Source organism: Natator depressus, chromosome 18 (genome assembly GCF_965152275.1).
Source record: "Natator depressus isolate rNatDep1 chromosome 18, rNatDep2.hap1, whole genome shotgun sequence".
Taxonomy (NCBI): domain Eukaryota; kingdom Metazoa; phylum Chordata; order Testudines; family Cheloniidae; genus Natator; species Natator depressus.
In genome coordinates this window covers 17,659,845-17,686,337 of record NC_134251.1, presented here as the reverse complement: position 1 = coordinate 17,686,337, position 26,493 = coordinate 17,659,845, and the positions used below count along the sequence as shown (strand labels likewise).

Genomic DNA, 26,493 nt, shown 5'->3' with positions numbered 1-26,493 from the left:
TGCACTTTGATCAAACGTGTCCACCATTCTTACTGCAAGTACAAGTATTAATCACTGCCAAGTTCAAACTCCTCATCTTCGAGGCCCAGCACAGCTCTGCCCTTGCCAAGTACATCTGTGCTCTTGTTTAATCTAAACCTCACCCCCCCATCCTCGCTCCCTTGCCTCTTCTTTTGTCTCCCCCGCCTACTCTGGCTTCACATTTTCTTTTGTGTCTCTCTTTGTGCTTGGAACTCCCTCCCACTTTCCAGGCACCAAGAGTGGTCCCTCCCACCTCTAAACCCATTCCACTTGCAAAGCCTCCTACGCTGGTCTCCTATGCTAACAATATCTCCTCTGCCTGTACTCTTATCCTGTTCATTCTACTAATCTGAAGGCCAGATTCTGATATCTGTACTTATGGTGAATGCCACCTTATCCCACTGAAATCAATGGAATTACTTAAGGGCAACAGTACTCCTCAGTGTAAGTAAGGGTAACAGAATCTGGCTCTGAGTAAGGGAGAGCGGATGAGTACCCATAGATTCCATTACTGTAAATCCCAATGAAGTGACCAGGAACTCTGGGTACTCAGCATCTCTCGGGATCAGGCCCCTTCAGCTATCCGGACAGAACAGTCAAAAGCATCTAAGCGACTTAGGAGAAAATTATGACTTTTCATAAGTACCTTTGGCACTTAGAAGCCTCTCAGGGAAATTTTCAAAAGCACAAATGGTTGCTAGGTACCTAACTCTCACGGAAAGCCAATGAAACTTAGGTTACCAAGTGCCTAAGTCTTTTTGGAAAATGGGATTGAGGCTCCTAATCCCTTCAGTGCTTTTGAAAATTTTACCCTAAATCCTATGGGACAAGGACCCTAGGCTCAGCCTGTGTTTTTAAATCACTTTGCCAATGTAATTGCACCATAAATGGACAAATAGCAATATACAAGAAGCCTAAGCAATAAAGAAAGACTTTCCTTAGCTTATATCTGAAATGCAACACAGTGGATATTAACAATTCAGTTAGGTTCTATACAATATATTTTATTTCATGCTGTGACTGAAGAAGAGAATCAAAAGTGTTCTAAATACTTTATCCAAGACAAATAATAATTAAAGAAAAACCCTCCCGCCTTGCTCTGCTCCCCATACTTCAATCCTGCCGTCTTCACATGTAGAGATCACTGCCATTTTCCTATCCCCGTTAAACTTGAACTGTCACACAACTGGCATGACACAGAAAAGTCACTCCCATGTAAAAACATGAGGTTAGCTGTGCTGTGAGAAAAGAAATGCCAAGAGTGTGGGGAAAATCAGAGCCTCGTTATCTGCAGACCTTTGAAAAGGGAAAATATCCTACTGTGCTTTAGGATTTGGTGGTGGCACCTTCACTGAAGATATGTACACGTGACAAATTGTTTCAAGAAGAGATGGGGAACAAAGGATCCTTGGATTGTTTGGCAGAGTTTAGTAATAATAAATATATCAAACCACATTGGTAATGGCCAATTTTCCCCTCTCCCAGTTTTAGCTGGAGTTGATTGTAGAATCAAACAGAAATGATACACTCTGCTGCATTCGAGAAATATCTTCAGCGCGTTGGAAAGCACTTTGACAAAAAATGGACCAATACAGGTTGTTCAGTTACTCTGTACTGTCTGAGCATAATTCCGGCCCACAGTTTACCTCTTGGGAGCACATTTTTGTTCTTACATTGTATAAGCAACCCAGTAGATAACATTGACTGCTGCAAAGGCTGCTGGGAACACTGCCCTGGCATAAATATCAATGGTGTCAGCATCAATGGGCTTGAAGAGGGACTTTAAGCCACTCTTTTTCTCCAGTTTAGTTTCTTGCTGCTTCTTCGTCTCTCCAGTTTCGACTTCTACAGAGCCATATGATCCGGGTAGGGTTTTGGGAGCTCGGTGCTGCCGGTTGGAAATGGCCAGTTCCTGGTTCACGCCAGCAATGGAAAGGGAAAACAAAACAATGGCGTTCTTCACATTGATCTGCAAATGAAAGAGAAGAACCTCTTATGACAATCTGCATGGGAAGAGAGTCAGAATACTTAATCAGAGCTAGCCAGGTGGCCTAATGGTCTGCCTTGCAGGAGATCCAAATGTGATGGACAGTACTTTGTTCCAATGCTTGCAGTGGCTGAGGAAGCTGTGAATGACTCTGTTCTGCCATGCAGGAGACCCAGGAGTAAATTCTGTTGATAATTTTACATGCCCTAGGCTATTGCAGGGGCTTGAAGCACTGCAGAGGCAGCATGCTCAGCCCTGGGCTGGTTCACAAGTAGTATTGATCCACTCCAAAGAGACTGCCACCCAGCTGAAAGAATAACTGATTGGCCTGAAACATAGGGTGGGTCCTGTAAGGCTGTGGATGCTCCTGGGTAGGTTTTAGTAAAGAGCGCAGATCAATCATATCTGCTAGCAGCTTAGCAAGATTAATTAATAACAATAAAAATAATAAATACTAATAATCATAATAAAAATCAAGTCCAGGGATTCACATGCCTGCAGATTTGTGGGGGGAAATTTGCAAACTGTGGATTGTCGAAAGCATTTTTCCCTAATCAATTCATTCTGTTTCATCAGCCACTTAAAGGACATGAAGGGAATAACTGAGCTATCTAGAATTAAGAGGTCCAGGAAGGAATTTCACATAAGCAATTGCTTTGTTCTTGCAACCTGTTGTATAGGTCTGCTTTGGAACATAAATTGTATTCATGCTGAGCAAAATAGGATCTATCTGGAATCCATTGCACACAATGGAGAATTTAATCTCCATGGGACAACACTGAAGACAATGGGCCTGGTTCTCAGGGTTGCTGAAGCCCTTTTATGGTTCTCTTGCCAGGCAAAGGGCCCATAAGTAAACAGCTACCTGAGAATACTCTCGGGGTGTGGGGCCTCCCCGGCTGGTGTAGAACTGGCATAAGGGCTCTACACTGGCCCTGCTCCTGGCCTCTGATGGGGGGCATATTGGGGACTATTTGAACAGAGCACACTGAGGTTGCTCTAATCTACACCAAGGGCTGGACATATCTCCAAAGGTCCTGTACATCTCCAGAATACAAGGAACACAAATGTGGCTTAAAAGCCCCTTTGTATCCCTTCCCTCCCATTCCCCCATCCTGTCCCAAACACAGGAACAGAATGAGAATCAGTCCCAACCGCTTGTGGCATGGGGATGATTGGTTACCGGCTCTGTATCCTGGTCATTGTTCTGAGCTGGTTTTGACTTGTACTGCCAACAGGCAGCAATCAGCATGGTGGCATTCAGGGGCTAAACACTCACGTGGTGGGGCTATTAACTCAGGGAATGACTATACCAAAGGGCAGTGGAGGGGAGTATTTGCTCTGGCTGAAGACAAGGTTATAATGCAGGGTGGTTGTTTTTCAAAGCCTTCCACGGCACCACCAGCACACAGCTTACTGACCTCTCCACTCTGTCTGCTCGCCTTCATCTTGTCTTTTTGCTTTTTCATGTAGTCTGCATTGAAATGTGCAAATGCATATTCCACAAGAGCAGCAAAGACAAACACATAGCAAATCCAGAAGTAAACATCTAGCGCCTTGATGGCAGAGGCTCGTGGGAGTGAAGATCGGGCACTGACCATCAAAGTGGTCATAGTAAGAACTGTCGTTATACCTAGGGAATAGCATGAGAAGCTTGGCTTAGAGTTCTGTAACACATTCCAATGGTAACAAACAATAACTTCTACCCAGAGAGGAGCTGGCTGAGATTTTCAAAGCTATCTAGGGGATGTGGGCACCTACTTCTGAACTGGGCACCCAATGCCCAAGGCAGCTCTGAAAATCTCAATGTGGCTTCTTTTACCAGACACAGATAGACAGATCCATTAGAACAACCCCTGGAGAGTACTTTCTATTCTTAGCACCTGCATCTGCTCCTCTTACTCATGACTTCAGTGGGAGTAAGGGCTGCAGCACTGACTCTTTATTAGTAGTGTCTGTTGTTCTTAGAGATACAATATAACAGCATCAAACTTTTATTTTCCATCCTTTATTAGCGCATTCTGCCCTGACAGAAGCATCCGCCAGTGACAGACACCAAAGCATGAATAAAACTCGCTGAAGGACTTATTGCTTTGCCAGTGCAGACACAGCATTCATAAATGTGCTTCTGTTCCAATAATGGCACACTGGAGATGAACATATGGCCTTTACATGTCCTCCATTTCAAGATCCCAATGCCACAATCTTTTTACCTAGTGACACCCTAGCAGGCACAGCTGACTGGCTGATCCAGAAGGAAACCCATGACATGGCCACCAGTAAGATGGAAGGCACGTAAGACTGAATGATGTAAACACCTCGATTCCGCCGCAGGTGGAAGTGGAGACTGAGCCTGGGAAACTGACCCGCTGGTGGAAAGAGTGGGCAAAGGACAAATATAAAGTTGTGTGTTAGAAGGTTGGCTTTACAATCACGCAGTTAATAAAATAATATACAAGAGTAATGATACGGAGTTGCACTTTTACATCATCTTTCATTCAAGGGTCACAAAGGGCTTTGCATTAATTAAGCCTCATAAAACCCCTATAAGGCACCATAGTTAGTGTCAGCATTGTTAGTCCTAAGAATAGGTCAGGTGACTTGCCCGGGTTGTATAGTGAGTCAGTAGCAGATCAAAACATAGATTTCAGGAGTCCTGATTCCAAATCCCCTGCTCTAATGACACTGTTGCAAAATGTGATCTGCCTTAAGATTTTTATAATCTGCTGTGGAAAGTCCTCCAGATACTAAATTTAGATTTTTTTAAAAGATCATGTTAATTTAAAACAAACAGGGAAAGAGCTTGATGGATAAGGGGGCAGTATAAATGAGCATTTAACTACAGTACATGTAAGAGGACAAAAATCAGTAGGGAAGAAATGACTTCAAGCTTTTACAAACATTGCAGTAGGCATGCTAGTATGTATGTGTACCACTACCCTCTAGTCTAGTGGATGGAATCAGAACTGCTCAACTGGATATCATAAGCACAATATTATTAGGAATAATGGAGATTCTCCTATAGCCAAAATTGCAAATTAGAGCAGGAGGATCTGAGTTCTAGCTCTGCTGTTGCTGTGAAGTGCTGACTGGCAGCCATGTGTAGCATTATGGCAAACACAAAGCCCAGGATAGGTATGGATTTGTCACAATAGACTGCAATGGCTACCCAAGGGACCAGCAAAAAAATTCTCTCTCTTTAGATATGGGCTAAATAAAATTGTACTGGAAACCAGATGGACACATTAAACTGGTTACTTAAGAGAGGGGATTGTCTGTTACAGATAGTGGAGGCTGACAGCATGCCTGCAATGAAGACACAGAGTCTGTTACCAGATTTGAAGTTCATCATTTCTCTCGTGAAGCGGTAATTAGTGATTGTGAACTGAGCAAGCTGCAGCTTATCCAGCCCATGGATCTCCTCCTGGTTTTCTGACCATTGGTACACAATATCCTCTGAAGAGTAGCCATCTGCCAAAAGAAGCTGAATAAATGCAAAGGTTTGGGGGGAAATAAAGATTGATGGGCTCAAAGTGAAACTCAGACGACTCTGCCATGCTGCTCATCTTCAATCCCACAACAAACATGTTGCGTTTCAATCTGGATAACTCAATGTCCTGTCGACAGTGAGGTTGCCAGTGACCTAGCCGGAACAGTGTTCCCTCCAGGCTAGCTTACACTGTTCTGAGCTTTAGAAGAACGTTGAAGTGGAGAACACAACTTAAAAATAAGCTTTTAAATAAACCTAAGAGCAACAGAAAATGGTCATGGTGGTTTTTATTTACATTCCAATGGAAACAGTTGGAAAATAAACTAATAAAAGAATATTTCCTTTGCACTGTTTGCAATCCAATCAGTAGCATTATGCTAAAGCATGAGAACCTGACCACATATTAAAGCTGAATGGAGTACTGTAGTATGTTTTCATTATCCAAACTGACAGAACTGCAAAACAACAATCAAGCAGCAGGATTAGTGAAAAGTAAATTAGACTGTTAATTATTTGAATCATCTAAGGTGTTCACTCATAGCACAGGTAAAAACAATGTGTTTTTTTACATCTATATGGGTAGATTCGGTGCCGCTTCCAATATTTTTGTGCCAGTCAAGCAAAGCAGATGGAGCAAAGACTTGTCACAACCCCAACACTGGGGATTATCCCAATGTCATGGGCAGGCATACAGTCAGTGAAGCTGGCCCCTGGGTCACCCTTTCTGAAGACCCTGGTGCAGGGGACATATTAGAGGTAAAGACAAGCAAGAAGGGAGAGTGACGCACTGCAGCTATCCCCAGCTGTCAGGTGATCCGTGGAGGCTACTCTAACTTGTACCTTTGGGGCCAAGGTGAGGCAGGAAATCAGAGAGTTATACTCAGCCACCTGGCATCCCATCACCCCCCTGCTGTGCCCAGCAGAAGTTAGACACAGCAGAGAATCTGTTCCCTAATGTGTAACCTGCTGTCAGCATCCTCTCACTAGTGAGAAATGGTTGTCTAGATAGAAATAGAGCAAGGTATCTTGTAACTGCACTAAAAATGGACCACACCAATGCTGCAGGAAGATGGGAATACACAGTCACCTTGGTTTGGGTTAGGAGTTGCCTAGAGGAAACCCTGCATGTGGAAACAACAGGGGGAAAGTTTCCTCTGGTTTTGCTTTAATATGTTTGTTTAAAGAGGCTTTATTTCTACTTATGTTTATTGCACTGAAATAAAAATCCTCAAATTAAATTTAAAAAAAAAAAACCCTGCAAAACTTGCCAGGAGAGTGAATTGATTGCTAGTTCATTGTCTGCTGCCTCTGCATTTGCTGATTACATAAGTAAAACTGCAGATTGCTATTTTTGACAGGATGAAATGTATTGTGGTTGGTTTAGAAAACAGAGTCAATGCTATAAAAGAAAGAGAGCGACTGATGCTCTCCCCAGTGTGGTTGCCCCGGCTTAGGTATTCTGCTAGTCCTAAATCTCTGGAAACATCAGGATTCTACTCTCCCACTGATGTAGCCACAAAAGGCCAAATTCGCTGCTGTCATTGAGCGGTGCCTGCTTACGTCAATAGTGAATTTATCCCCAAAGCATTAATGCTCATGGGAATTACACACTGATTAGGAGGAGAATGGCACCTGAGTAGAATATAGACACAATTTATACAGGTTTCCCACGTAAGCACTAAATAGAATGTCACTAGTCTATGGCCCAGATTGTGACTGACTCCTGTGTAGGGGTGAGGTGTTGCCAAGGAAAGACAGAGACCTTTATGGGGGCTAGTCACAATAGCAGTCCCCACACACACGGAATTCTGCCCCTCTTGATTTCTCTTAGAGAAAATAAAACCCACTCCAAAGTTTGCCCTGGGGCTCAGTCCCTCTGTACTCTCTGCTTTGTCTCTCAGGGCCTGATCCAAAGCCCACTGAAGTTAATGGAAAGACTCCCACAGTTTTCAGTGGGCTTTGGATCAGCCCTAAGCTCCCAATTCTCCATCTCCAATGGGAATGGAGGGTGCTCAGCACCTTGCTGGATTCGGTTCTATAGTTCTGGTCTGCAGCTAGGGTTGCCAACTTTCTACTTGCATAAAATGAATACCCTTGCCCCGCCCCTCCCGCTCCTCTCCTCCAAGGCCCCACCCACCTTTCACTCCATCTCCCCTCCCTCTGTCGCTTGCTTTCCCCACCCTCACTCACTCATTTTCACCGGGCTGGCTCAGAGGGTTGGGGTGCGGGACAGAGTATGGACTCCAGCTGGGGGTGTGGGGTCTGGGGTGTGGCCAGAAATGAGGAGTTCAGGGTGCAGGAGGGGGCTCCAGGCTGAAGCAGTGGGTTGGGATGTGGGAAGGGGTGAGGGCTTGGGCTGGGGGAGTGGGCTCTGGGGTGGGGCTGGGGATGAGGGGTTTGGAGTGCAGGAGGATGCTCCGGGCTGGGACCGAGGAGTTTGGAGGGTGGGAGGGAAATCAGGGCTGGGGGCATGGGGGGGTTAGGTCTCTGGCTGAGGGTGCAGGTGGGTGCTCCAGGCTGGGATTGAGGGGTTCAGAGGGCGGGAGGGGGATCAGGGCTGGGGCAGAGGGTTGGGGCATGGGAGGGGGTCAGGGGTGCAGCGTCCAGGCAGTGCTTACCTCAAGCAGCTCCTGGAAGCAGCAGCACTTCCCCACTCCAGCTCCTATGTGGAGGTGTGGCCAGGTGGTTCTGCATGCTGCCCCATCCTCAGGCACCGCCCCCACAGCTCCCAGTGGCTTGCGGCGGGGGCAGCATGCCAAGCCCCCTCGCTGCCCCTATGCATAGGAGATGGGGGAGATGCATAGGAGATGGCTCCGCTGCTTCCAGGAGCTGCGCGGAGCCACAGCAGGCAGCTGCACCGCCAACCGGACTTTTAGCTGACCAGAGCCGCCAGGGTCCCTTTTCAACCAGGTGTTCCAGTCAAAAGCCAGACCCTAACTATGGCAGTTTTGAACTAGTGCTCTAAGGCTCTATAACCTGATGCCCAAACTTGGAATCAAGGGAATTGGGGCTGGGCCTTATATTTACTAAATCGAAAACAGCCCTTGTATTTGATTGATTTAAGTTGACCCACAGAAACAAAGCTAAGGATTATCTATGCAGGCTTTCAACAGAACATAGGTTATAGGCACTGCTGTGCTCAGACTTTCGTACTCACAGCTCTCCAAATCTAGCATGCACTCTTGTTCATCCATGGGATACTTGGTAAGGTCCATGTCACAGGCCACGGTTGAGGTAATCCTGCCCCATGCAAGGAAAATCAAAGTACCAGTTAGTTATATTCAGAGCGGGCTGTAGGCTTTCATAGCTTGGCATGTAATTATTCCCATAATCCAAAGACTGGGTAGGAAACTCTTAACCTACCTCTATTATTAAAATGCCACTCACCCGCATCAACAGGTGGGGAAGTTGATGGGGCTGGCAGTGAAAGGGGGACAGTCCCAGCAGCAAGGGAGGGAGACATTCACCAAGGGACAATAGGTAGCTCCTTCTCCCAGGGGTCTCTGGCACCCATTGGTCAGCTGATTGGCCAGCATTTGCCAGATCCCAGGATTTAACCTGCTGCAGGGGCCGTGTGGTGCCTCTTTTGGCTCCATTCCAGCAGCCCACCCTCCCCACCTGAGTTAGGAATGGGAACCTGGCTTGACAGACACTGCAGGTCTAGCCAATTGGCTCCTTAGGAATTTTTTCTCCCATGTGCCAGTTGGTGGAGAACCAGAGAGGGAGTTTCACTGCAAGCCACAGTGGTTTGAGTTGGAACACGCATGGCACCTGAGGTACTGGGGTGAAGTTGTTTGTCGCAACTTACAGCTGGTTTCCAGTGTGGTTAAGAGAATAAAATGAACAGTTCCCAGAGGCAAATGACCTGGGATTTTGGTGATGGGCCTTGGGCTCATGTGATAGGGTTAGACCATGTGACCTTCACAGGCCAAGGTCCCCACACTGCTGCACCCTCTGTCCTGCTTACAGCAGGATGTAGGGTGCTAAGACTCAGAGAAAGCCGAGTCCTAGGGGGCAGGCTGAGGAGAGCCTACCCCACGTTATGAGTTATATGGTAAGGAACCCTGTTTCCCAACACTGGAACAAATTAAATGCCTGGTACAGGAGAGTGTGGGTGATGGGCAGATAGTGCCTCCTCCCTGTGTTAAAGTTTAATAAAAGTTGTGGCCTGCTGCTTACTTCCATGCATGTTTCTGTCCTTATTTTGCTGCCATACCCACATTAAAAACCAGTAATACTTTCAAAGCCCTTTAGGCTATTATCCTAACCAGTCCTCACAGCACCCCCCTGAGGCAGAGGAAACAGGTATTGAATGGTTAAATGACTTGCTCAAGACCAGATACTGCTAAATAAATAAATAAGCACTAATATAGAGTTTTGTGAGCTTAATCCATTCCGGTGTAATGTCAATGACGTTACTCCAGGGATGAATTTGACCCTACAGCTCCAAAGCATTGTGCACACATTAACTTTTTCTCAGAATACCCCTGTGAGGTGGGGAAATGTTACTATTGCCATTGCACAGATGGGGAAGTTTAAAGCGGAGAGATTCTAGATCACTCCACCAAGGTCACACAGGGAATCAGTGGCAGAGTCAACAACAGAACCCAGGAACTCCTTGCTCTGTTCACGCTGCCTCTTGGGCTGGTGGCTGTAGGACAACCCCAATTATAGCAAGATCATGCTCTGTGAATGATGTACTTGTGATTAACAATTACATGATGGGAAACTTGTTACTGTTTTCACAGGTGCCTTTCCCGTGTAGACCCAGCAGAGAGATGAGGGGTCTTCAACAGAAATCCATCATGCTCACGTTTTTAAAAAATGTTTTAAATGAATGGTTGTTTTCCAAAATAATCCAGGGAAAGGGGGTGATTATTTTTTAGAGTCTATTCAAAAAGCTAACACATGAGAGAAATCTCTCTCTCTCTCTCTCTCTTTACCTGATGCTATATAAAATGACTCCATCAGGCTGTAGCCTGATAAGTTTGTTTTCCACAGTCACATCATGGAACCAGGCAGACTTGGCATTTACTATGAATGTATCTGGTAACCAGAGCTTGTCCACAAACCGACTGTCCAAGCCCAGAGTTTCGTTGGTGTGGTTGTAAGACAGCCGGTTGTCTCGCCAGCTCTGATGCAAAAATACTGTCATGGTGTATTCCTAGCACAAGAAGAACCAACAGTTAACAAACCATGTGAAACAAACACAATGATGATATCTTGGGGCCTGGTCAAATTTCATTGTATTAGTCTGGAACATCTAATAGCTGCTTCCTGTGCGCTGAAATATTTTTGTACTCAGTCAGAATAAAACTGCCTGGACATTTTAATGTCTCTTGTCTGTTTCTACCAATGGATAACCACAAGATACCCAAGCATGTGTTTAACTGCTCCGATTCTATGGCCTTGTCAGGTATACTGTGTAGTAAGAGCTGCATGTCCGTCTGAGACTGATGGGAAGAATCAGGTTAATATCCCTCCTAAGCATCTTTCCTAAGTAGGACCAGTGGTTTTTTTGTAGGGTTTTTGTATGTTTTTTTTCAGTCCAGTTAAAAAAATAAAAGCCCCAAGTGAATGCAATAGAGAGAGGGGGTCAATGATAAGTCACAGCTATAGCTTTAAGAATAAATCTTTCAGGATTAATAGGCTACAAAAATGCAGTTGATCTTTGCAGTTCTTAGATATGTAGTAAAGTGACATGTTCTAGAATCTAGCCTGTTGGTTTGTTCAGGGGTATGGGCATGGCTGAGATGGTTAAGGGAACATCCCACAACTCAGTGGCTTTGCAGAGGGGCAAAAAAGAGGCTGAACTCCGCAGGCCTCTTTCCAGAAGCGTACAGGAGGAAGTGGAATTGGAGTAGAAATTGGATTTAATTCTTAAAAATAGTTTCCCTAACAATAAGGGCAACATACTTCAGACCCCAACCCTGCCCTCCCTACTAAGCCAGTTTAAATGGGACATACATAGCCAGATCCCTAGCTGGTACAAATCTGTGTAGCTCCAGTGAAGATATGCAATGCCAATGTACAGCCACTGAGGATCTGGCCTATGGGCTAGCATGCAGCTGTAAGTCTGCTCTTTACAGGATTTTCCTGAATCAATTTTTCACTTGAAAAATGTAGGACTTTTTTTTCTGTCTTTGCCAATTCATTTCAGCTAGTGATAGTTCTATGTAGAATAATCATATATGCCTAATCAGTTTTCTATACTTCCCACCACCACAGTAAGCATTCCCAGCTTTCCAGTCTTAACAAGTTTCAATGGCAACTTACCATGTTAACTTCTGAGATGTGATCAATGCTAGTAACTTCAATCGCTAGGGCAACATTAACAGGAGGGCCTGAGAAAGAGACACGTTAAATTGGGGAGGATATGGTGTGAATATATATGCACTAGCTTTGTCAATCTTTTCATATGGAGTCAGTTCACAGAAGTGAGTCCCTAAATATCTTTTCCCCTACTCACAGTTTCCAGAAATAAAATCTGTCTTAGAACAATGGGTTTCCAACCTCTTATTGTGATGCCAAGTTTCCATAGAAACCCTCCCATCTAGCCATAAAGAAACGGAGGCTGGTCATGATCTCTGACAGTTGGTGGCAACCCCTTGAAATCATGACACTTACTTTGAGGATCCAAGTACAGAAGTGATCACCACTTGATATGGACCACAAAATTACTTTCCAAAAGTCAGTTCCGATACCATGGTGACAGGAGTGGTGTAAGAACTCAGGAAAAAATAGGAACTGCTTGTATTGCTTCAAGCCTTCAGCTTTAAGGATCAGTGGAAGTAATTGCTTTGACATTTTCAAAGATAAGAAAACTTCACCCCTTTAGAAAGTAGCTGCTTCAGGTGAAAAATAACATTATGGCTTACGAGAGTGCCAATTAAAACTGATTACAAGCTGACTGACTTGCCAGGGTATCCAGATTCCTAGCAGAATTTCCTCTGCCCTGGCAAGATGGAAGTTTTGCTTCTATTCATGTGCATGCTTTGCTACGTTCATTGTTCTGTGGATTGGGATAGAGTGATCGTTTTCAAAGAACGCTAGAAAAGGGGATTGCCAAATGCTATCTAAACACCCTGTGTATGTTGTATTGTTGCTTCAACTCTATGAAGAGCCAGGTCCACATACATACGCAGGCCACATGGGCATCAGCTGAACTGCACACATGCTCAAAAGGGAAAACAAAATGCCCCTCGAGCTACAGGACAGTCTATAATAGTTGCCAGTAGTTTAAAGTCTTATAGTTTCTTTGCAGGCCAGCCACAACCTTGTCAAATTGGCCAAGATTTTCAGAATTGACTCGTGATCTTGGAGGTCTCCATTTTGAGGGGCCCAACCTGAAACACCTTAAAGGGGCCTGAGTTTCACACACTGCTGAGCCCCCACCTCCTGAAAATCAAGCCCCTTTAAGACATCCCAAGTTGTGCATCCAAAATCACTAGTTGCTTTTGAAAATCTGGGCAACTGATTTTACTTCCTTATAAAGCATTTCAATAACACTGGGCCCGAAAGCACAGAGTTATTTTCCTTTTATGTAGTGGATTGTTGAAGGTCGATGTCTGCAGACTCACTGGATTGCCCTAAATTCAGAGCACTGCTATGTTTTATATTGTAACCAGGGAGCCTGACATCTTGATATCTTTTTTGCCCCAACTCATGGACCCATTTGCTCTTTCACATGAGAAAAAAGGAGCGTGTTTAGGGCCTGATCCAGCACTCATTGAAGTCAATGAAAAGACTCCCATTGACGAATGGAGAGGAATTAGGTCCTTTGACTTCAACTTGAAAGGACCTGAATAACATCCACTGAAATTTGCAATGATCTGGGACTAGGTGTGGCTCCAAACTTTGTGGGTTAGGCCTCTCTCATTTTTAATAACATGCGTGAAACTTGACAGAATCACTGTGTAAGGACTCAGGAGAACATTTTTGCCTTTAGCCTTCAATGCATTCACATCCATTGTGTTTTGCTTTAAGCTTCCAGTTCAGACAAATGCAAAATCTCAAAGCAAAACTCAGGGGAAACCATCAAGTTTCCCTTGCTTTTGCTTTGGACCCAAGTGGAACGGCACAGTGTTCATGGTTTTGACACAATCCTGTAGACTGGCCCAGGTGTACCTGAAAGGTTTGGAAATCTCTTGATGAACCTGCTCTGAGTTTTGTTTTTATACCAAAGCCTCAAAACAAGAGGGTTGTTCATAGTGTGGGGGAGGAGTGTGATCACTGAGAAACTCTGGCACAGCAAACTCAAATATGAACTCAAAATTGAAAAGATAACTGGTTTGATGCAGCTTTTAATTGGGCTAGATTGTGGGACTTTTTGCAAAGGCTGACATAAAAAAAATAAATTCTTACTGTTATTATCACTATGTCTAAGAGCAAGACATTCACAAACACTTGATTATATCCACCAAAAGGCAGACATTCACATCCATTTCAGCCATTAGATTATACGAGGAATACATTAGAAATCAGAAGAGACATAAATCAGACTCTTACCTCCAATTCCAGGCCTGAAATTCCGTGCATATCCTTTCATTAAATCATCCAGATTAGGTAACCAGGATATTTCTATGTTGGAGCCTGTGTAATCTCCAATGTCATTCATGGCGCTGGATAAAAAACAAACAAAACCACAAGTGTCCAAGCAAGCTTTTAAAACCTCACCATGTGTAGAGAAAATAAAATGTGGCAGAAAAAGATAGAAGACTTACGTGTACATTACTAGAGCTCTGATAAAATGTCAGCTACTCAGCATGATTGGTAACTGATTGGAGCAGTTCTGAGAGTTGATAGGACTGTTTCATTTATTTGTGGGGGAGGGACAAATGATGTTTAGACTAGAAAATAGTATAGACAAGGCTACAGCCTACCTAGGGGACATGAGGTCAAGAACAAACATCTTTTAGTTTATTTTTTCTCCTAAATACATAAAACCAAAGTTTAAAATGACTTGACTTATTTTCCTTGTTGTGAAAAAAAATAATTGAGAAAGTTAGTCACTGGAACCAAACTAGGATCTTGTTTTTAATTCATCTTTCTTTTTTCCTCCAATATGAAAAAGAAATGGGATACAATTCTGTTATTAACAAATCATGTGGAACCTGCTTATGGAGAGATGTGGCGATAGAGAGATTTGGTTTACGATGAAAGACCATAAATCCTGAATTGCTTCACTGCATCTTGATATACAAGGTGTAATTCCAGTTGTAGTGAAGATGTTGTGTGACAAACATGACTTTGCCATAAGCCGGCTTCACTGTGTATTCAACTGACAGCATAATAAAGCAACATGCTCGCTTAGCAGGAATCTTTAAGTGCTCAAATGAAACCAAATATACTATAATTATCAAATAAATAACAGAGATTATGTGGAAAAAGTAAGAGCACAGGAGTACCAACATACTCAAAGGCCTTAGCTTATTGATGGCCTAGGCTCCATCTATCCACCACTGCTGAGCACCATCTAGCTCTTCTTGCTGGGTCAGGAAATCGGGACCTTTGGGTTAACAAGACAATGTGTTGCACAATTTTAAAAGTGTTAAACTGTGTCTATCCTAGGTGCTTCAAATCATGTTTGCTAACTCCAGTTACCTAATCCAATTTTTAAAAGATCTTTGTTTCCCAAAGCCAACCAGACCCCAGTACTAACAAACCTCAGGCTAGAAAGTATCAATCAAAATTCAAAAATTTTACAATCATTAAAAAAGCAGCTGGCCACAACCACTGATCTATCCATCTCTCATATAATGCCCATCACTTTGGTCTCTGCAGTCCCCCTCTCACAGATTCTGTAGGGCTTTCTGCTTCATACACCAAACCGCTGCTTAAGTGAGCTCAGGAACTACTTCTGCCCCGCTTCTTGTGGCCAAGGTACTATACACCAAAGAACAACTTGCAGAGATCATAGAGAAGCCCTGTGAGTTGAATGAACCTGAGACATATCAGTCATAACATGTGACACCATCAGGGGGCCAATTTTGCCTTCATCAATTTTTACTCTTGGGGGGGTGGGGGGGAAGGGGGCAAGGAATCTATTCCCTACTGGTGAGATGACAAGAGTTAAACTTCACCTGCAGACACTGGTGACTTAATTTCAGGCCTCTCCCTCACAGATCCAGTCCACCTGGATGTGAAAGAGAATGGAGTTTCTGAGTGGCTCAGTGAGAGATGTAACAGGCAGGATAAAAGATTAGGAGTCCCAAAAAGAGCAAAGGACGTGGAACATTCCAAAGGCCCTCTTCCCCTTAACTCTGCCCAGAGAGGTGGTGATAATAGGAGAGTCATTCTGTGTCAAGGAAAGAAAATAAGCGAGCATATGGTAAGGGCTCACTTGCTAAGCCTCATGGAAGGGAAGAGGTGGAGGAGTCCCAGAAAACTACAAAGTACTTCATCTAATGCACACAGGAATTGCTTCATCTGCCACTGAAATGAAGCTACCTCGATAGTTGAGCATAGCAACTAACACCTCAAAGCAACACTACACAACAGTTTAAGTCAGGTGGTGCAGAACTTACCCAGTTGTAACATCAGGGGAGTTTAGGGAAGAAGAATGTAATTCAGCTGGAATAGAGCCAGGAGACTAGTTTTATCATCCCTGCTCTTGTGAAAAGCACAATAGGCCCATGCAAACACAAAAAGAAAAGCAAATTTGAGGGGATGCAAACTCATGTGACCTGAAATGGCCATCGTTTGCAAAGCTCTGATCAAAAGGGTAAACAAATTGAGAAAAGCAAAGAGGCAGCAAAAAGCAAAGTCCTGAAAGGACTATTCCAAAAACACTCTTTGAATGGAAGTTTCAGATTTCTCCAGATAAACAGAATCAGCATTTGATCTCTAGAACTCCATTTTCTGTGCCAGTCGCTGGGAGTTCCCAGGTCATCTTAAAGTTAATAGGAGTTGCCTGTAAAACTACACACGCACTCAGCTGACAGCATAATCCTTTGAGCTTCTCCTACTGCTATCAGAAAATTAGTATGAAAACATGCTTGTCGAAATGGGAAGTGTTTGTTGGACTATCAACTAGCAAAGAGATCCTATCTACCAGGGTGTGTGGGTAACTCTCAAGTCTCTCAAAAACACAGGTAACTGGATGCAAGCACCACATCAGAGCTGTCGGAGCATTGGTGCAGCTGCTTCCACTCAGCTCTGCAATAAGCATGGAGCTTAAAAAAAATATCGCTGATAGCAGAAGAGAAACCTTTTAAAATATTAATAAAAGGCTGCAGATTAATATACCATAAACAGCTCTTGCCTTGGGACTTATATAACTTTCTTAGAACGTTTGTGTGACATGGACCCACATAGGCACAAGGGTTTTTTTCTCCAAGATGTGTCACTTATGGGTGTATTCAGATCAGTATTTACACTTACTGCAAGAAACAGCCACCAGAACAATGTTTCCTCTCACCATGGGATGAATGATGACGTTCTTGCCGCATGTGAATGGAGTTAATAATGTAAGGAAGCTTTGGGATAACAGCGTGTGACTGTAAGCTCTGAGTTACGGAGACATTGCCGTCCTGAGTTAATAGCGCTGTCAAGGCGTAAAGTGACCTTGAAGACACATGGGGACAGTTATTGCCCAACAGTGAAATTTCATTAGCTCATCATTTCATTACCTCATAAGGTTAGGGATGCTTGTTTAAATGCATTTATAATATTCTCTTGACACACAGACTCACCTAGATAGCTAGCTACAGCACCTATCCAAGTATCTCAGAGGACTCGCTGGCCCAGATCCTCAGCTGGGGTAAATTGCCATAGCCTGACTTCAACGGAGGCTATGATGATTTATTCTAACTATATTTTTTCTATTTGCTGGGTCTTGTCACCTGCGCAGCCAGCTCACTTATCTCTATCTAGTATCTTTGATATTTCTTAGGTGCCTATCGCCTTGGTGTTGAAGTGCCAATATTTACTTAAGTGAAGTTACCCTTTCACTCTGTTACTTACCTGCCAAGACCCAAATTCAAGGTTCTGCATTTCTCCTGCTGCAGCTGAGAACAAACATTGCAGCTCAGTGATATTTTTATTTATTTTCTTTTGCATTCCCTGACCTGCTTTGAGTATTACTGATGCTATCAGTTAGTACAGGGGACATATGACAGCCAGAAGTATGGTCTTGGCAGATTAGCCAAGAAAGGAATAGTTTTCAGATATTTTGTTTCTAAACGTTTCATTTTTGGTGGGGTTTTTTGGTAATTTGTAAGTCTTAGCCTGAGACATAGACATGAGATCCAGGTCATTAAAGATCCCATGCACTTTTTTAGGGATAGATTTGTCATCCTGTCTTGTGTTTTTAAACAAATGACAGGGTTAGCTTTAGAGGTGGCTGCACTCTGGTGCAGGGTGAAGAGATTCCTGCATGCATCCCTTGCTTATCTCACGTGCTTGTCTTTGGGGCCTGATCCATAAGGAAGTCAGAATCTGCCCTTCAGGTTTTTGGGTGTACAATGCTTTGCGATCATTAGCTGCAAGATGTTATAAAAATCCGAAGTCCTGTGTCTACTCTTGCGTAATGAATCTGAAACATTTAAGAAAACAAATTTTGCAGCTCCATTTTCACACCAAAATGTGTTACGTGGCTGCCTAGAGAACTTAGCCCCAGATGACTGACTCATCATCAGTCATTTGCTATTACAGAAATAAAGTCATTGTAAAAGAACTGTCAGGAGCATCATCTCTTTTGACAAATAAAATCACCTCATTTTCCCTTGACATTTATTTTCCATAAAAGCCTCAGCATTTACAGCATGCCACAGAGTGGGAGGGCATTATCCTGTGTCAATGTTCTATGGTAGTGGCGTTAACAAGAATAAGAGAGCTAAAAGGACAATCTCAGGTTAAAAATGATGGGCCACATATGCCATGCATTTTAAGCAGATTGCAATCCATGGGAAATTTTACTTAAAAATCCTCAGCACAATATACTACAAAATTAAAAAGGAATCTTGGTCCTATTATTAATAAAGCCTGAGGTTACGAAAACTGTCTATTCATATTAGATTTTTCTATGAAAAACCTTAATTTCGGTCCTAATCTACATGGTGGTAATTTCTATAATCATACTGTCCAAACGACACTAGATTTTTCATTCGGAGGGTGTGGAAGATAAAGAATCAAGGAAAAGAATATAGGAGTTAGGAATAATGCAGCAGAGTCTTTGTGCTTGAGTGAACAGGGCTGTAGGCCAAGCGCTAAATTCAGCCATGGTGTAAGTAGGCACAATTTCCACTCCTGTCAACAGGGATTATACTCATTCACTCCAGGGCTAAATTTGGCCCCAAATCTTCTAGTCCTCAGAAGTCCGCATAATAGCTATTCCCCACCAACATCCAAGTAGGGTATTGTACATAGACTCATAGAAATGTAGGACTAGTAGGATAAATCATCCAGTCCAGACCGCTGTACTGGACTTATAACTTTTGTTTGTTTTAACCTAATTTAATGAAAAATACTAGGGACTCTTTACTATTTGACTGGATGGAAAACACAGTGAAATTCACATCTGGAGTGACATTCATGCAAGTTCAAAGAACCCACATAAACCCTCCACACCACATTACAGCCTGCCACGAGAGTGGGGAGGGAAAGGGGGTGATAGAGATGGCCTGCCAGCAGCGTGGTGTGTGGGATACCTCCAAAGCCCCACCCCTGTGGCCTTCCCTACACCAGGCCCAGTTTCCTGAGGCTGTGTGCAAGAGCAGAAAAGTCCATTCACCCATGATGACCCATGGGGATTATCTGAGGCCTGAGATGTTATTCATGAATTTTACCCGGAAACATGAGGACTGGCATGGAAATGCAAGCTGGAGAGGATTTGCATTTTATAATCCAAGTAATAAAGATGGAAAGAAAGGAAACCACCTTCAGCTGATTCAGCAACTTCACTTCTTGACCTAAGCTTTTGTACAGTGTGCTTTGGGATGAAAGGCACCATATAAAAGTAAGCTATTAATTCCTAAAACTCTAGCGGCTTACACCAGCACGCAATGAAAAAAAATAGCGTATCTTTACCCTGCACCGAGTCAGAGTGGGTGCCATGCTAACAGGAGGGCAACATGCTCCTGGATCATTTCTCTGAAAAGTTTTCTGCAAGCTGCAGTTCAGGAGAGGTTTTTTTAACCCTCGTCTGCACTCTCTCTTTCAGGGCAGTGACTTGCATTAATACAAATATGGAGTTTCGCCCTTGCTTGGACACTAAGTGAAAGAAATGTGATCTAAATGAAATTAATATCAAATGTGTGCACAAGTGGTTGAAAAAATGTACTCATAATATTATCTTTCAAAACAGGAAAAGGTCTCTAGGTGGGTTTTGTGGGGGTTAGTCCTGGGTCCGGTACTATTCAACACTTTCATGAATGACTTGGATAGTAATGTGGAGACAGCATGCTTATAAAATTTGTGGATGACGCCAAGCTGGAAAGGGTTGCTAGCACTTTGCGGGACAGGATTAGAATTCAACATGAGAACTGGTCTGAAATCAATAAGATGAAATTCAATAAAAATAAGTGCAAAGTACTCTCCATCCTTAGAGGTTTCTAAGGCGTGGCTTGACAAAGTCCTGGCTGGGATGATTTATTTGGGGTTGGTCCTGCTTTGAGCAGGGAGTTAGACTAGATGACCTCCTGATGTCTCTTCCAACCCTAAACGTCTATGATTCTAAGAAAGTTGAGGACAAACTGGAAAAAGTCCAGAGGAGAGCAACAAAAATGATAAAAGGTTTAGAAAACCTGACCTATGAGGAAGAATTTAAAAAAAAACTGGGCATATTTTAGTTTTGAGAAAAGGAGGAGGAGGGGGAATCTGATAGTCTTCAAATATGTTAAGGGCTGTCAAAAAGAGGATGGTGATCAATTGTTTTCCATGTCCACTGAAGGTAGGACAAGAAATAATGGGCTTAATGTGCAGCAGGGGAGATTTAGGTTAGACATTAGGGAAAACTTTCTAACTGTAAGGGCAGGTAAGGGTTTCCAAAGGAAGTTGTGGAATCCCTATCATCGGAGAGTTTTAAGAACAGGTTAGCTAAACACTTGTCAGGGAATCTAGGTTTACCTGGTCCTGCATTAGTGCAGTGGGCTGGACTAGATGACCTCTTGCGGTCCCTTCTAGCCCTACATTTCTGTGATGCTTTGATCAATGCAATTGGCTCACCATGGAAAAGAGCCTCATTTTTCTTTCTTTCTTGAAAAAAAAAAAGTCTAGTTTTCCTGTCTGGTAGGGAAAGACAATTTAGCCCTCTTAAAGCAGAGAGGAAGCTGATGTTTATGGTTATTATACAACTTGGGAAAATTATAAAGCCCCTCAAATAAATATTACCAAGAAATGCAGCTCTCCTAAGGATATAAACACAGTCAACAGTGGGCATGTGGGTAACATATACACCTAATTCAGATGATGGGTCTCTCCAACCAGCTGCAGAATAAATGCATTTTCACTAATGCAACATGGTTTATCAGCTGGGATTTTGCCCGCTTCTTATTATCTCCTGGAACACTCCTTGAACATATTGAGTCAAAATTCCCTCATATCAGTGAGCAAAAGACTTGGTAAATATTTCACTTAAGCCATGTGGGAATGAATGCACTGTTCAGTGGTTGCTGAACAGGAATATAGAGAGATAGGAATCTCAGCTACTGTCTCCAGCACAAAAAAGCCCAAGGACCTTCTGCAAGTCAATGGCCATCAGCAGTGCTGACTTTAGATCAAACTTGTAGATAGGTCATGGTAACCTGCACTAGCGGCCATGTACTCTCATTTTAAAAGTGCAGCAGGGAAAATGTCTTGCTCCCTGTATCTCTCCTATTTCTCCTTTAAGTCACCCAACCAGCCTACATTCTACACGGTCTTTGGGCAACTGAGCACCTGCAAATGGATATTTTCATCTGAAAGATGGAAGCATCAGTCTGTTAAATAGCTGACTGTGTGTGGTCCAGAGAACTGGTATGGAGGTAAATTTGTTTCATTTCAATATAATTTTCTCTGCCATTTTTTCCTGGAAAAAGGCCTTTAAATATCAGGCAAGGTCAGGGAATGATCTAGCCTGTAGCAAGCTCCAGGATTATCCAGAGTAGTATGTGTATCCTTTCCATCTGCCATCCTTGACTCTAAGTGAAGCTAACCGTAAATATGTTCCATATTTTGAAATGAAATTGAAAAAGCATTAGGCTTAATTCATGGCAACCTTATGAACATCAAAGTCTTTATTTCCATTTCTCCGTGAGTTTTAAGCTGCATGAAGTAGTCTACTCTTTGCATATATTTCACATTTGCAAGCCTCTCTTCTCATCACTGGGAGTAAAAGGTTGAGAGATGTACAAGCCAGTAGGATAGTTAATTATATACAAATAGAATTATTTTTAAAACAAGATTATGTGTCTGTTTTTAATTAGAGAGTTAAAAGCTATTTCATTGGAGACTTATAGAGTCAGGGGCCTTTTAAACCTTTGAGCACGACAGCCGCGTGACTCCTATTAATAGTAATAGGAGTAAGTACTGCACATGAAACTCTTCCACTGCAAGAGAAGACATCTCACTACATTTTCTTTTAATGCATCTCAACTATTATTTATTTGTATTAAGAGAGCGTCTGCAATGCGCCAAGCTCTGCACATAGAAAGCTGCAAATGAATACCAATACTACTAATAAGCACAGTGGGCTAACCTCAACCCTGGTATAAGTTGATGCAACTCCACTGACTTTGAGGCTGAATTTTGTTCACTGATTTCTGTCAAGCAGCACACGTAACGGAGACCTCAAATTATACCAGTCTTGAGCATCTAATTTGAGATGGGCAATGTTCAGAAAGTGCCAAGCATGAGCAGACTATGGGTGTTTCCTAAAGAAAAAAAAAAAGATAGTTCTGGTATTTAACTTTAAAGCTGGTCCTTGGGAAGTCTTAACTAATACTGTGGTGTTTAGAATCTTCCAAACAGCACTTTCTTTTTAATAACCTCTTGCTCTGCAATCTATGGAATCTGTGGCCAGAGAGATGTATTCTTTGACACCCCTGCAGTCATTATAATCAAGGCATCACATTTAAAATCAAAATTAGATCAATAAAGAGGAAGTGTAGCCACTGACAAAATTTTACATTTTAATCTCAGTGTACGAAACTACTAGTAAAATATATCCTACCTAAAGCACCATCTACCATACAAACCTGTGCATCTCTGGCACAGAGGGTAGAAAGAGAAAAGTATACTCTTCTTGAGGCCCTTACAAGATGAGCTATTGCAGTGGCCAAGGGACGTGCATCAGTCCAAGAGATTAGAACAGGACCCTGACGTGACAATTCAGCAACACTGGTTAGCGCACACAGACGTTACGCGCATTTGCACAGGACTTCAGCCTGAGGATTGTGCAGCCTTAGTCACACATTTCTCAATAAAGCTCAGTTAGATAGTGGGGTTTGGATGGGCTTAATGCTAAATATGCATTTTTTAAAATGCTTTGCATTGATTTTTAAACCAGAAAAGAAGTTAGAATGTCATTGTGTTGTTAAAATAAGAAAAAGGAATTGCATCACCTGTAAAGAGTCTGGTATGTCTAAGTTTGCTGCTTGCAAATGCTATAGCACTAAGAATTGTCTTCAGCACTTAGAACCTGACCCAGAGCCCCTTGAGGTTTATGGAAGGTTATCTATCCATTGATTTTAGTGGACTTTGGATCAGGTCCTACGTGAACTCAATGGAAACCAATTTCTGCTTGGTTGTAAATAATGATTCAATAACCCAAGGGAGACTTTAGACTACACACATTAAACTTTATTTTGGTTAACAGTCAACGGTGAAATTCTTCTCCTTGTCCAGTGTTAAAAACCAAGTGGAAAACAGTTTGCAATTTCTGACGCTGGGCTCCAAAGTTTCACCAGCCATGTTAACTTTCATTGATTTCATGGTTCTCACCCAAAAACTCAGGAATGCAGATTTTCATTAGAAAAAACTTTGGGCCCAATCCTGCCAACATTTACACATCAGTAATTTTACTCATTTGTGTAGCTCCATTTAATTTAACATGAGTAAAATTATTTGTAGGCTGGTTTCCAGGATTATTATTTATTATTTGTATTATTGTGTGGCTAGGGTGCAATACACCAGGTGTCCATTAACCCTTTTTTCTTTTCAAATACAGCTCACCACTGCATCCGCAATGAGAACCCTGTTCTAGGTGAGCTTTCAGATGACTACACTTAACTAAACAGGGTAGCTTCCTCTGAACTCAGAGTCTTTTGCTATTGGCAATTATAGATAAGATAAACCGCTAACATCATTTGAACACAGAACATTAAATCTCAAAAGTTAGCCGTTGTATTTTTCTAGCTGTCCCCTTCCTCTGCCATGAAGTATATGTATTTCTAACAAACAATTCATCACTATTGTGTCATTGTAGGAAGAAAGCCAAGTAACTAGGCAATTAATCCAGTAATAAAATAATTTATGTAACAAATTATACATTGTACACATCCAGGCTCTTGCTATGCCTTGAAACAGATCCTGAAGTCACAGGCTAGAGAAGAGTAATTGCTTATTTAAAAGAATAATACTTTGCACTTCTGCAGCACCTTTCAGCCAAAAATCTCAATGTTATCTTAAGTGTATAGGTGGGGAAACTGTGGTACTGAAATTATGGGCCAGATTCTGACACCCTTATTCACCTAGTGAGTAGCATCTTACTCCTTGAGTGACCCTCTTAAATCACAGGAGCACCTGAGAAGGGAGGTAGTCATGTAAATGTATCAGCATCTGGCCTTTGGTAGCTTGCTCAAGGTCATGCTGTCAATCAGTGGCAAAGTCCTACATGAGACTCAGTTGCCTGACTCCTGTTCTAACCACTGGACCATCCTGCTTCTCAATAAAATAATAAAACCTCAGCAAATAATCCCAAACACCACAGTAACCATGTTCCTCTGTGCACAATCACCACTTGGCCTTTATTCCCACCGTCTTGAAGCCCCCAAATACAAATAGGCATAGCCACCGTTTTTGAGGAGCAGGGGAATCCCCTCCATCCCTCCCAGGGCTCCCTGCCTGGAAAAGCTTGGGCATTGCTTTTAGATGCCCTGAACTAGATCTCTCTCTTTTAAAGATTTCCTCCCCTTCTGCGTTCATTGCATAACTATGGCAAGCTTTCTCCACTTTCAGCCTCCAGATTCGTGGAGAGTATATAAAGAACATTGCAAATTGGATCCAAGCTGGTTGCCTAGCTAACACCTTTGGAGTGAACATAACTATCAATTGCACAGATTTAACCCTACACTTGTTTTTACAAGTGGGTTTGATTTGTTTTTCAAACTTCTCTCTGCGCACTTTCCCAGCCCTCTGCTGCTCTCCCAGGTCCACACGCTGGTTGGAGCCCCAGGCCGTGGAGCGAACCCCCTTAGCTAAAGCTTTGGGCACAGCTACATGCATCTCTGCAGTCTGGTGTTTTTGTTATGTCTGGGGAGGCTCTTAGTCACCAGCCAGCGATCTCCAGTGCGCTGCCGAGTTTTATGGCCAAGCTGCAGGGATTGCTGCTTTTTAAACGGGGACGGGACTATCCCGGGCCTGTGAAATGCCATTAACTTTAGAGATTGCCTCCAATTTAGATCAAAGTGCCCTAGAGATAAGGCTTCCCCAGATATCCTGTTAACGGGCTTCCCACTTGATTAACCGGGACGCTGCTGCTCAGCTGGTGGAACAGTGATAAAAGTAGGGCACCTTGTGACGAACTCTCCACTCGAGACCCACTTTCCCTGCCAGGCAAAAATCCGCAGCCCACGAACTCAGGGCGTCCCTGGCAAAGGGGGATAATGACACACAAGTAAAGACCCTGGAGCCCCCCCCTTACCTGATACACCTGTGCTGCTGGGTGCACAGCAGAACCAAGGACGGCAAAATCCAGGTGAGAAATTCCATTTTAGTCCCAGGCCTTAGACAGTGGCAAGCAAAACCCTGGCTCTCCTGCTGTCCTGGAAGCGCCGAGGAGGCTGCTGTAGCGTTACCATCCCTGCTGCGTTAAGTTGAGGCTCAGTTTGAAGCCGTGTTGTTGCTCCCCAGCAGCAACCCCCACAATCGCTCCCGCGCCCGAGAGACAAGCAGGCAGGGGGAGATGGGGAGCAGGGTCAGCCCTTCCAGACTCCTGGGCTGCCCCCCGGTCGCTGCCTCATACCACGGACAGGCGAAGCGGCATGCCAGCTTGACAGCTGCCCCTCTGGGCCGTCCCCACTCGCGGCTGCTTTTCAGAGGCTTCTTCCCAGCAGAGCTTCCTCCGTGCAAAGCTGGTTGCCGAAAATAACCCCTGAAATTACAGATTTGATCATAGCAAGTGCAGGAGGGAGCGAGCTAGGATCGGGTGAGCATTTGTCGAAGTGCCCCTGTGCAAAAACCAAAACTAAACACAACGATCCCGTCCAGACTCGGGACACAGGGGGACACGTCCCTGGAGCAGCCACCGGTCCAGGGGCTGTTCGGAAGGCGATTCATGCACGGTTTGTCTGGGAGAAGCGTAGGTAAACTGCAGGAGTTTGTGTATGCGTGTGTGTGTGCAGCACGTTCCCTCCCCTTCCTTCCCCCGCACCGCTCCCTGCCCAACTCCAGGGGCAACAGCAGCCCTCTGCGGCACGGAGATTGGAGGGGGGAGACGAGCGGGGGGATCTAGCCCCGGGAACAAGGGGATTTTGCAGTGGCAGGGGCTTTAAACAAGTCACACACACAAAGCACTAGCAAGAGCATGGGAAGCAGAGCCAGCGTTAGTCAAACTTCTTCCTCATCTCTGGCAGGGCTAGGGGCTGCTTCCCTGAGATGAAACAAGCTGGATTACTACATCCGTAGGCATGCAGCGGCGTTTAGAAGAATCGGGATCGTGACTGCCCCAGGGCTGAGTCCTCAGATGGCAAGAGCTCCTTAGGCTTACTGAATGCACACAGTTCAGACCAGCTCCTGCCACCTCTCGGGGGCCCCTCTTTGCTATTAAAGGGGGTTGCCCCAGTAGAGGTGTCGGCTG

At 43.7% G+C, this 26,493-nt stretch overlaps 1 protein-coding gene across 3 annotated transcripts; it reads right to left on the bottom strand.

The window, feature by feature from the left end:
- Nucleotides 1-1,011: 1,011 nt before the first annotated feature.
- GABRD (gamma-aminobutyric acid type A receptor subunit delta) lies at nucleotides 1,012-26,067 on the bottom strand. Of its 3 annotated transcripts, none has more exons than XM_074975475.1 (9): nucleotides 25,339-26,067; nucleotides 14,007-14,119; nucleotides 11,775-11,842; nucleotides 10,442-10,662; nucleotides 8,656-8,738; nucleotides 5,315-5,479; nucleotides 4,222-4,377; nucleotides 3,430-3,641; nucleotides 1,012-1,990 (listed from the first exon to the last, which is right to left on the bottom strand). In XM_074975475.1, exons 1-9 carry the CDS (start codon nucleotides 25,404-25,406, stop codon nucleotides 1,691-1,693), a joined length of 1,386 nt encoding a protein of 461 aa, XP_074831576.1. In that variant the 5' UTR covers nucleotides 25,407-26,067; the 3' UTR covers nucleotides 1,012-1,690. The 3 variants fall into 3 exon arrangements, with proteins under 3 accessions (XP_074831576.1, XP_074831577.1, XP_074831578.1); XM_074975476.1 differs by having other exon boundaries at nucleotides 1,013-1,990; nucleotides 5,342-5,479; nucleotides 25,339-26,064; XM_074975477.1 differs by lacking the exon at nucleotides 5,315-5,479 and having other exon boundaries at nucleotides 1,013-1,990; nucleotides 25,339-26,059.
- Nucleotides 26,068-26,493: the final 426 nt, after the last annotated feature.

Coding starts and splice junctions, on each gene's coding strand:
- GABRD (XM_074975475.1), bottom strand. CDS start 25,406: ATGGAATTTCTCACCTGGATTTTGCCGTCCTTGGTTCTGCTGTGCACC. Junction 10,663..11,774: donor ACATCTCAGAAGTTAACATG/GTAAGTTGCCAT, acceptor TTCTTGTGCTAG/GAATACACCATGACAGTATT. Junction 3,642..4,221: donor GCCTGCTAGGGTGTCACTAG/GTAAAAAGATTG, acceptor GCTATTCCCTAG/GTATAACGACAGTTCTTACT.